At 41.5% G+C, this 11,690-nt stretch overlaps 1 protein-coding gene across 1 annotated transcript; it reads right to left on the bottom strand.

Annotated features, from left to right (window-relative positions):
* Positions 1-4,269: 4,269 nt before the first annotated feature.
* On the bottom strand, positions 4,270-10,985 carry hopx (HOP homeobox). Its single transcript, XM_072254764.1, has 3 exons — positions 10,933-10,985; positions 10,468-10,653; positions 4,270-4,524 (listed from the first exon to the last, which is right to left on the bottom strand). Exons 2-3 carry the CDS (start codon positions 10,624-10,626, stop codon positions 4,447-4,449), a joined length of 237 nt encoding a protein of 78 aa, XP_072110865.1. The 5' UTR covers positions 10,627-10,653; positions 10,933-10,985; the 3' UTR covers positions 4,270-4,446.
* Positions 10,986-11,690: the final 705 nt, after the last annotated feature.

The following is an 11,690-nucleotide window of genomic DNA, read 5'->3' as shown; positions in this document are numbered from 1 at the left end:
GTGGCAGTGGCCCGGGCTTGAGTTCGGGGGCTGACCCGGTGCTTGGATAATTTAAACACCGGGCTAGATCGACTGAAAAGGAAAGGTGTCGAGACCGGAAGCAAGGGGCAAGCCAGTTCTGCTGTGTGATGTTTTACTCCATTCTCCTCAGCACTGAGACCGAGGATGCATCATGCCCCAGCTGCTCTAGGCTTTGTGTCTCTGAGGTTCACGACGATTTGCCTCTCTCTGATGGACAGAGACCGAGACAATGGGCCTGCTCCCGCTGCTCATGACTTCTGGTTTAAGGACTCAATTTCATTCTGAATGCTGATGCTTGCTTTATTGTTTGCATGATTTAAATTTTTTTTATTTAGTTTAAAAATTGGGTTCTTTCAGGTTTCTTGTTTTGTGGCTGCCTTTAAGCAGACAAATCTCAAGGTTGTTTAATTTATACATATTTTGATAAATGTACTTTGAAATTTGTAAGTATTTCATTAGTGAATCACTTCTAAAACACTGCAAATGTCACAGTGTAGGAAAGCATGTAATTTACATGCAGCAAGCTCCCACACATCTCTTTGTAAGGTTAATCAAAAGCTAAACAATAGCCAGTATAATCAAGGATGACTTCTTCAACTTAAAGAGCCATTTGGGTCTATTTTTCATTGATTGGAGAGCAGGTAGGACTTTGAATTAATATCTCACCTAAAAGATAGTTCCTCAGTCTCACGTTCCACAATAATGAGTAGTGAATTATGGATAATCAGCTAGACTTGTGTTCACAGGTTGGGTCTTGAACCCAGAAACCACAGCCTGCCTTTTCAGAATAAGAATTGTAAATATCAAATATGTTTCAATGCTCGCAATTAAATATTCAGTAAATATCTAAAAATGAATATTTCTCATCTTTCAGAAGACAAATATCACAAGAGCACCATTTGCCTATCCCCCACGTTAATAATAAAAAATGAAAATGAAACGCAAATTGAACTTAAGTCACCCATGCTGAACATAGTAACCAAAGTTTCCCCCCACCCCCCAACTCCACTTGGTTCTTCTACTTAAGACCCACAAGAAAATGGTAGATAACCTCTCTTCAGCAAATTGATTGCTAGCTTCTCACTAATCGAGCTCTCAAAATATTTCGCATTATCAGTGATAGCTCCAATTTTAAGAGGATTATGATGGAGTTATAACATCAGGAATTGTGTAGTGAAAGGGAATTTTGTAACAAATTATCTCTCCTTTGTAAGTGGAATTTTATGCATCTCTTTCCCAACAATTGCTGCAGTGCCTACAACCACAAACCTGGGATCATGCCTCTGCCACAGTGGCCATAAACCAAGAGGACATGATCCATGTTATTGGAAGCTGCAATGCATGATCACTTCAAGAGGGGGCAGTATTCTGTCAGTTACAAAAAATTCCTTTTTAGTTCTTTTGTGATAAATGCCTACTTATAAAATAAAAATTTAACAGCTGTCATATTTTCAAGTGTAAAGATAGCTACTGTGCTTTGTATTACAGTGTGTATATTTCAGAAATACTCCAGTTACAGGTTCCCAAAACTGAAAAAAAAGCTATGAAATTGCTATTCATTTTTCTCTAGACACAATATTCCTGTTGTTTCTAAAGTCGTTAGCTTCTTTAATAGTGAATGTGGTTTCACCTGGACATTAATGATAAAAGCTGTCTCTCAACTACAAAAAGATGTCTCATGTTCTGTCAATTCTACAAATAGCCGGTGGGATTAGGGACATTTGCAAGCAGGGCGACATGGGTTGAATATTAGTTCCACTTCCACTATCACCCAGAATTTCCAAACACAAGTTGAACAGTCAAGGAGTAACCTAAATCTGTGCACCCTCATCTTCAGCTCATTTCAGCACACAAACAGGTCATTTGCACAAACACTCATTTTTACTATCTACCCTCCAAAATAACCAGCTAGTTATTATAATCTCAATTACCCACTCCATGAACTACTTAATCTACATATTTATTCAATTATAAGGCTATCAGGAAGGAGCTTAAAAACGAAATTAGGAGAGCCAGAAGGGGCCATGAGAAAGCCTTAGCAGACAAGATTAAGGAAAACCCCAAGGCATTCTACAAGTATGCGAAGAGCAAGAGGATAAGATATGAAAGAATAGGACCAATCAAGTGTGACAATGGAAAAGTGTGTATGGAATCAAAGGAAATAGTGGAGGTAATTAATGAATACTTTGCTTCAATATTCACTACAGAAGAGGTTCTTGGTGATTGTACGGATGACTTGCAGTGGACTGAAAAGCTTGAGAATGTAGATATTAAGAAAGAGGATGTGCTGGAGCTTTTGAAAGCATCAAGTTGGATAAGTCACCAGGACCGGATGGGATGTACCCCAGGCTACTGCGGGAAGATGGGAGGAAATTACTGAGCCTCTGACAACGATCTTTGCATCATCAATGGGGATGGGAGAGGTTCCAGAAGATTGGAAGGTTGCAGATTTTGTTCCCTTATTCAAGAAAGGGAGTAGTAGCCCAGGCAATTATAGGCCTGTGAGTCTTACTTCAGTGGTTGGTAAGTTGATGGAGAAGATCCTGAGAGGCAGGATTTATAAACATTTGGGGAGGCATGATATAATTAGGAATAGTCAGCATGGCTTTGTCAAAGGCAGGGCATGCCTTAGGAGCCTGATTGAATTTTTTTTTGAGGATGTGACTAAGCACATTGATGAAGGTAGAGCTGTATCAGTAGTCTATATGGATTTCAGCAAGGCACTTAATAAGGTACCCCATTCAAGGTTTATTGAGAAAGTAAGGAGGCATGGGATCCAAGGGGACATTGCTTTGTGGATCCAGAACTGGCTTGCTCACAGAAGGCAAAGGGTGGTTGTAGACAGGTCATATTCTGCATGGAGGCCAGTGACCAGTAGTGTGCCTCAGGGATCTGTTCTGGGACCCCTACTCTTCATGATTTTTATAAATGACCTGGACGAGGAAGTGGAGGGATTGGTTAGTAAATTTGCTGATGACACAAATGTTGGGGTTGTTGTGGATAGTGTGGAGGGCTGTCAGAGTTTACAGCAGGACATTGATAGGATGCAAAACTGGGTTAAGAAGTGGCACATGGAGTTCAACCCAGATAAATGTGAGGTGGTTCATTTTGGTAGGTCAAATATGATGGCAGAATATAGTATTAATGGTAAGACTCTTGGCAGTGTGGAGGATCAGAGGAATCTTGCAGTCCAAGTCCCTAGGACACTCAAAGCTGCTACGCAGATTGATTCTGTGGTTAAGGCGGCTTACAGGGCATTGGCCTTCATCAATTGTGGGATTGAGTTTAAGAGCCGAGAGGTAATGGTGCAGCTATATAGGACCCTGGTCAGACCCTACTTGGAGTACTGTGCTCAATTCTGGTCACCTCACTATAGGAAGGACATGGAAGCCATAGGAAGGGTGCAGAGGAGATTTAGGAGGATGGTGCCTGGATTGGGCAGCATGCCTTATAAGAATAGGTTGTGTGAACTCAGCCTTTTCTCCTTGGACTGACAGAGGATGAGAGGGGACTTGATAGAGGTGTTCAAGATAATGAGAGTCATCGATCATGTGGATAGTCAGAGGCTTTTCCCCACAGCTGAAGTGGTTAGCACAAGAGGGCATAGTTTTATGGTGCTTGGAAGTAGGTACAGAGGAGATGTCAGGGGTAAGTGTTTTTTTTTTAAAAACAGTGGTGAGGGTATGAAATGGACTGTTGGCAGTGGTGGAGAAGGCAGAAGCAATAGGGTCTTTTAAGAGACTCCTGGATGGCTACATGGAGCTTAGAAGAATAGAGGGCTATGGGTAAAGCCTAGGTAGTTCTAAGGTAGGGACATGTTCAGCACAGCTTTGTGGACTGAAGGGCCTGTGTTGTGCTGTATGTTTTCTATGGTTCATACATCAGTCTTCAGCAGTAATAATCCTCTGACAGACCAACAATAAATCGATGAAGCTTTCGTGTACAGCTGTGTTTGAACTTTACTCTGAACTGTGAAATTCACAAATGTCTCATGTCTTCAAGGCAATTCTCAAAAATTTCACTACCCACAAGAAGCTGGTTGCAGGTTGTGTTAGCAACCTGTGACTGGTCAAAGGTAGTTTTATTTAGACAATGAAAAGCTTCCAGTACTCAACTTCAAATTATATTATATAATGTTTCCACAATTATGATGTAATTGCACTTAAACCCTGTTAACTTATTTAGCTAAACAATACAATTATAAACTATAATTAGTATATTATAAATGAGCACTTCTAAGAGAATGAGTCTCAGACTAGGCAATATATGAATTTAAATTCCACAAATATACCAAACAGCATAAGTCAGCATTCTGCTCACACCCTAATCTAGGAGACTCTTGGACTGAGTGGAGGCGAAGGGTGGAGTAGTTAGCTGCACTGTAGAATGATTCCATCTGGTGCTTCTGGTCATATTCAGATTTCTTTAATCTTTGACAGATCCACTTTCTGCAGGAAAGCCTTCTGATTGTCTCCACTTTGCAATGCGCTGCTTGAACCATTGCTAAGAGATTCAAAAATAGTGGAAATAACTATTGTCAGTTAATGATCAATTAATACTTTGCAGAACTATGAACTTAATATTTGTATTGCGTAACACAATATCTAAATTAAATGCAAACCAATCTGATCTATGTTCAAAATTCCTTGCATGCCAAATGGATTAAACATATCAATTTACCGTAGAAGACTGTATATTTCTCAAATTTAGACTAAGATTCTCATACTTGTATCATTAAGTGGGGCATTGCATTGGCTGCGGTTATGGGCTCATAGGGTTAAACAGGAAGTAACAACAGTAGAATTATGTAGCTGGACATATCATTTGGTAATTGTAGTAAACCATAAACTCAGCAGTTCCTGCATCTCACCCAGAGACACTCCTAAAATTTAAGAAAATCCAATCAGTTTGTTTTAATTGTTTGAACATCTACTACAGCTGCTATTCACTCCACCTTTCTAACCCAGAAGGTAGATCAGGTTACTACTATGGGCCTTTTGGACCACAAGACAAAGGAGCAGAATTAGGCCATTTGACCCATCAAATCTGCTCAGCCATTCCTGTCTGATTTATTATCCCTCTCAAGTCCAATCTCCTGCCTTTGATGTCCTTACTAATCAAGAACTAATCAGTCTCGGCTTTAAATACAGCCTATGATTTGGCCTGCACAGGCATCTGTGGGAATGTATTCCACAGATTCACCACCCTATGGCTAAAGAAATTTGTCCTCTCTCCATTCTAAAGGGACATCTTTCTATTCTGAGGCTGTGCCCTCTGGTCCTAGAGTCAAATGAAGTTTAATGGCCTGGAGGAAGCAGCTCTCTCTCATCCTGACCGTTCTGGTTTGTATGCATCGTAATCTCTTGCCTGATGGTAGAAAGTCAAAGAGGGTGTGTATGGATGGATGGGATTCTTCATAGCACTAAGGGCCCTGTATATGCAGTACTCCTGATAAATGTCCCGATGGATGGTGGGGTACCTGTATGATCCTCTCGGCTGTTCTCACAGTCCTTTGCAGAGACTTCTGATCTGATGCTTGATTGTTCCCATACCAGATGGAGATGCAACTTGTCAGGATGCTTTCAATGGTGCTCTTGTAAAACACTGTTAAGATGGGGTGGGGGGGGGGGAAGAAGAAGAGAGGGGAGATTTGCTTGCCTCAATCTTCTTAGCGACTGGAGGCGCTACTGTGTCTTCTTGTTTAGGGAGGTTCTAGTAAGGGACCAAGTGAGGTTATCTGTGATGTGAGTTCCCAGTAACTTGGTGCACTTAACTCTCTCTATGGGTGGGCCATGTCTCCGTAGAGGGGAATAGTTTGTCCGCACCTTCCGGAAATCCACAATTATTTCCTTTATCTTCTCCACATTCAAGGTTAGGTTGGTCGTCTCACACCAATCCATCAGCCACTTCACTTCCTCTCTATTATCCGTCTCATCATAGTTCTTGATAAGGCCAACCACTGTTTCATCATCTGCAAATTTGGTGACATGGTTTGAGCTGGATCCAGCCACACAGTCATGCGTCGAGTGTGAACAGCAACAGGCTGAACACACAGCCTTGGGGAGTGATCATGCTTAGCGCAATGGGACAAGAGACATTGCTGCCCACATAGTCAGGCTGTGGCCTTACTGTCAAGAAGTTGAGTATCCAATTGCAGAGGGAGGTGTTGAGACCCAGTGAGCACAGTTTCCCACCAGTTTCTGGGGCATGATGGTGTTGAACGTTGAACTGGAGTCTATAAACAGCAGTCTGGCAAATGAGATCCCATTTTCCAGACGGAACGTGACAGAGTGGAGGGCAGAGGTTATTGCATCATCATTGGATCGATTTGAGCGACAAGCAATGGGAAAGGGTCCAATGTAGCCAGGAGAAAGACTTTAATGTGCTCCATGACCATCCACTCAAAATATTTCATAATGGTTGATGTCACTGCCAATGGATAACGGCCATTTAGACAGGTTACTGTCACCTTCTTTGGCACTGGAATGATGATTGCCATCTTGAAAACCCACGGGACAATGGATTGTTCTAGAGAGATGTTGAATATATCTGTCAGCACTGCCGTCAGCTGGGCTCGCAGTCTTTCAGAACTCGACCGAGTATATTTTCAAGCCCGGCAGTTTTATGTGGGTTAATCCTGGCCAGGGTCTTACTCATCTCAGCCAAATGGAATGTCTGCTCCCCTGGCGGTGGGGGGTGTGGGGGGGGTGCCTTCCTCGCCAGCACTTTCTGTGCATCAAACCACCTCCGCCATTATAGGAAACACACTCCCCACATCCACTCTATATAGTCCTATCAATATTCAATAAGTTTTAATGAGATGCCCCCTAATTCTTTGAAACTTCAGCAGGTACAGGCTCAGAGCCATCAAAAGCTGCTCACACATCAATCCTTTCTTTCCTATGATCATTCTAGTGAACCTTCTCTGATCCCTCTCCAATATCATCTCAAGATGCAGAAAAATTGATACACACTTTAGTTTTTAGTTGATTAGATGACTGTAATGGGCTCTTATCAGATTCCTTAAATAGATATAAATTGGCTGAGCTTGTTCAAAATGCAACAGCAAGAATCTTACCAAACAAAGAAAAACTGAGGACACTTCATTGGTTTTGGCATCATTACAGTGACTGCTTGTGTCCTTTAGAATCAATTTACAAATACTCTTAACTGTATACAAGGCTCTGAGTGATCTGAGCTCCTCCATATATTTTGGAATGCCTATCCTCTTACCTCCTTAATGATAATCTTAGTGTTCCTTGAGCCAAGCATATAAGAACTGGTGATGTCTTTTGCTCTTATGCACCAAAAATCTAGAATACTCACCCAACTGAAATATACCAGGTTAGTACTGTGGAATGTTTTAAAAGGCTTCTAAAAACCTATTCTCTCCACCAAATATTTAGTCTACTTATAGGATTACTTAATACCTATTGATGTTGATCACATTTATATAAATTGGTATATTCGATTACATTTTATTCTGTATAATGTTTGACTCTAATTATGATTTTTAATTTTGTCTCTTATTTTTGACTATATTGATTTATCTTTACGATCTGTAAAGCACATTGAGCCTATATCAATGTATGAAAGGTGCTATATAAATAAAGTTATATTATTACTAGCACATCCTTTCTTAGATAAAGGGCCCAAAACTGTTCACAATACTGAAAGTGTGGTCTTTGAAAGCCTCAACATTACATCATTGCTTCTATATTCTAGTCTTCTCAAAATGAATTCCATCATTGCGTTTACCTTCTTTACTAGCAGATCAATCTGCGTCAATCTTTAGGGAATCCTGCACAAGGACACCCAAGTCCTTTGCACCTCTGATTGCTGTATTTTCTTCTATTTAGGAAAAAAAGTCTTCACCTTTATTCTTTCTACCAATGTGTATGACCATACACTTCCCTACACTATATTCCATTTTCCACTTCTTTGCCCATTTTCCTAATCTGTTCAAGTCCTTCTGCAGACTCCCTGCATCCTCAACACTACTTGTCCCTCCACCTGTCTTCATATCATCTGCAAACTTGGCCACAAAACCATCAATTCTGTCATTCAAATCATTGACATGTAATGTGAAAAGAAGCAGTCTCAACACTGACCCCTGTGGAGCACCAGATGTCACCAGGAGCCAAACAGAAAAGGCCCTCTTTATTCCCACTCTTTGCTTCCTGCCAGTCAGCCAATCTTCTACCCATGCTAGTATTTATTTTTGTAATACCACAGGACACATCTTTCTTAGCAGCCTCATTGATAGCACCTTGCCAAAGGCCTCCTGAAAATCCATTGAGCTTGGCAATTAGCTTGCAGATGTTTCATCACCAGTCGAGGTGACATCCTCAATGAGCAGTTGTTGCTGTTTCCCTCGGGGGGGGGGCACATTTAGATAGGCCCCCAATCACTTGCCTTGGTCCTGATTGGCTACCCCTTTAGATGATCTTGTTTACTGACTTATCAGAAGAGAACCACACTTCTAAAATTTCTTGTGCCTACTTCCTGTTCGCCTGTACCAGAACCTCCATGGTGTCCCAGTTAGCTCCCTCCCTTCATGAAGAGGTGAGTGACATTTGCAATTTTCCAGTCTTCCAGAACCATTCCAGAATCCAGTGATTCTTGAAAAATCAATACTAATGCCTCCACAATTTCTTCAGTTACCCCTTTCAGAACCCTGGGGTGCAAGTCCATCTGATCTCAATAACTTATCTACCTTCAGACCTTTCCACATCCCAAGTACCTTCTCCTTAGTAATAGCAATTACAATCACTTTTAGCCCTTGACACTCAAATTTCTGTCATATTTCTGGTGTCTTCCACAGTGAAGAGAGCAAAATACCTACTGTGCTCATCATTTCTTTGTTTCTTCCCCCCCCCCCACCATTACTACCTCTCCAGCATTCTTTTCCAGTGGTCTGATATCCACTCTCATCTCTCTTTACATAGAAAAAGCAAAAAAAAACTACAGCACAGAAACAAACAGGCCTTTTGGCCCTTCTTGGCTGTGCTGAACTATTTTCTGCCTAGTCCCACTGACCTGCACACGGACCATATCCCTCCATACACCTCCCATCCATGTATCTGTCCAATTTATTCTTAAATGTTAAAAAAGAAACCGCATTTACCACCTTGTCTGGCAGCTCATTCCATACTCCCACCACTCTCTGTGTGAAGAAGTCTCCCCTCCCTACTGTTCCCTTTAATCTTTCCCCCCCCTCACCTTTAACCCATGTCCTCTGGTTTTTCTTTCTCCCCTTGCCTCAGTGGAAAAAGTCTGCTTGCATTCACTCTATCTATAACCATCATAATTTTATATACCTCTATCAATATCTGAAAATATTTGGTATTCATTGATGGTTAAATCCATATTCTGCAGACAGCATCAGATCTTATTGTTTGTGCTAGGGAATTACCCATCAGTGAAAAAAGGAGGCCCAAAATCAATCATACCAGCCCTTTTGGAGAGTAATGGGCCAGAAACTGTGAATAAGTATTAAAAGTGTTTTAAAAGGTGTTGTTTTCCAGTTTTGTGGGCCAAAGGAGAGACATATTGGCAAAACAAGTGTCTACAGTTGCTGGAATCTGGAAAAACCTGCAGGAAGAACTCAGCAGGTCAAGCAGCATATCTGGGTTTTTTTTGGTGGAGAGAGGGAGGAAATTGGGAATTGTCCATATTTGAAACTGATATCCCACATGGTGTTTAAAAATACCAACCCATAGGTGTAAAGATTGTACCAGGGGTTTAGCTAGTTGATGGCAATTAGAATTTGCACACTTGTTAAACCAAACCTGGAGGCAGGCAAATATCATTCCAGGAAGTTTCATCATACAATTCCCCAACCTAGGTCTTGTCCACATTACATCATTTTTTACAATGAATTTTTCACAAGACTTCTTTTTGTATTCTAGGAGATTACACATTAATTCCCATAAAAAGGAGATTCAATTAACTTTATATCCTGAAGACCAAGGATTAGTTGCCATTAATAAAAAATGGAAGCAGATACTATCTTAGTCTTGAAACTCCCAAAACATACTTGAACCCTGTCAGCGTAGCACAGTAACACAATTTACACAGTATCTTCAACGGAGCATAACAACACGGGGCGCTTCATGGGAGTATTGCAATCCAAACCCGATAAATAGCCACAGCAGCATAAAGCAAGATATTAAAGCAGAAGGAATAGAGATTTCCAGAGCCTGCTCATGGAAGATAATGGGACAGTTACAAAGTATTATGAATGAAAAACGGGGCCAAGAGAATATTTTGGAAGGGCTGGAGATTAAGGACGAATATTCTAAATCCAAGATGGTATTTAATGGGAAGCCAGGGGCAGCCTAGTTGTGGAAGTCCGGATCACAGTCGTTGGACGTTACCCCAGCCAAAAATTCAAGGCTCTGGAGCTGCCGCTCTGTTGTAAGTGTGTATGGTGGTTTCACTTACTGCTGTTAACTCCTCCGTGAGTCCACACTCGGCTGCGATCAACATCAGCGACGAGGCGTCCGGCTGTCTCATTCGGGCGAAATTATCTTCTAGCTGCTGAATCTGCTCTTCTGTCAAAGTTGCCAGAGGGTCGGACCTACCAGCTGCTCCACTCTGCATTGCGCTGGGTTCCAACACGGTTACCTGCTGGAGAGATGTACAGACACAAGGCGAGGGTGTGATGAGGTTTATTTAACGATTCTGAAACATAATGCCGCCCCCTTTTAAAAAAAAGACACCGCCTGTTTCTGACTACAGAGTCTGTGTGGTAACGATTATCCGACACGGGCGAAATAGTCTTTGCCTTGAATGTGTCGAAAGATATTGCAGACACAGCTCCACATTTAACGCGGCAAACTCTGCCACGGGCTTGTTGTAATTATACAAACATCAAGATCGGCCGTTTAATTCTGCAATTACACAAACATAGTCTGGTGATTTGTAAACCTGCACCGTGTGCGAAAGAGAGAGAGAGCGCGCATACGTCACCTTTACTGCTGTTTACACACCTCACGGAAACCAGGATAATTAATGACCCCTGTTCACGTATTATACCGAACTAACCCGCCTTCTTTGGAGGTTGCTAGGAATGATGCAAAACAGGAGCAAAGAATTGGAGCCCACGAGTTTCCCGAAGTTATTCCCAGATCTCTCTTGTTACTATGCACACTGAATGTTTCCCAGCGAACCTACGAGGCGAAAACAGAGAGCGAGAGAAAGTCATGAATTTCAGAGATGATGTTAATGAGAATTTGAGACTGGCCCAAAACGAATGACACAGAACAAGTGTCAGTTCAGTTGAACATTATTCTGCCATTGGAGGCAAACAATGATTGCTGTAATTTGATAAAGACTCGAATTTCAATAGCGCCTTTCATTGGTTCAGGACGTTCTGAACCACTTTACAACCAATGAAGCACGTTTGAAGTGTTGACACGGTTGCCAGTGTTACTGCTTCATTTCAATTGCTGAACGACAGAACGAAAATTCCAGTGACTTGCCTCATTTAAATATCCGCTTCAATCTCTAATTGCCCTTCACCGCTACCAGATTTCAAGTAAATTTAGAAACTGATGGAAACACTCTGGCTACATCGATACAAAGAGATCTGTTTTTCACTCCACAGTCGATTTTTTTTCCTTAGATTTCCAGCATCTGCAGCTTTTGAATTTATGTGGAAAACT

This window comes from Mobula birostris, chromosome 4, assembly GCF_030028105.1.
Source record: "Mobula birostris isolate sMobBir1 chromosome 4, sMobBir1.hap1, whole genome shotgun sequence".
Classification (NCBI taxonomy): domain Eukaryota; kingdom Metazoa; phylum Chordata; class Chondrichthyes; order Myliobatiformes; family Myliobatidae; genus Mobula; species Mobula birostris.
Note: the sequence above shows the minus strand (reverse complement) of the source record. Positions and strands in the feature narration are given on the sequence as shown.

What these genes read in the sequence shown, in the direction of transcription:
- hopx (XM_072254764.1), bottom strand. Translation starts at nt 10,626, where the DNA reads ATGCAGAGTGGAGCAGCTGGTAGGTCCGACCCTCTGGCAACTTTGACA. An exon ending in TCACGGAGGAGTTAACAGCA is followed by an intron (nt 4,525 to 10,467) that starts GTAAGTGAAACC and finishes TGAATCTCTTAG; the next exon opens with CAATGGTTCAAGCAGCGCAT.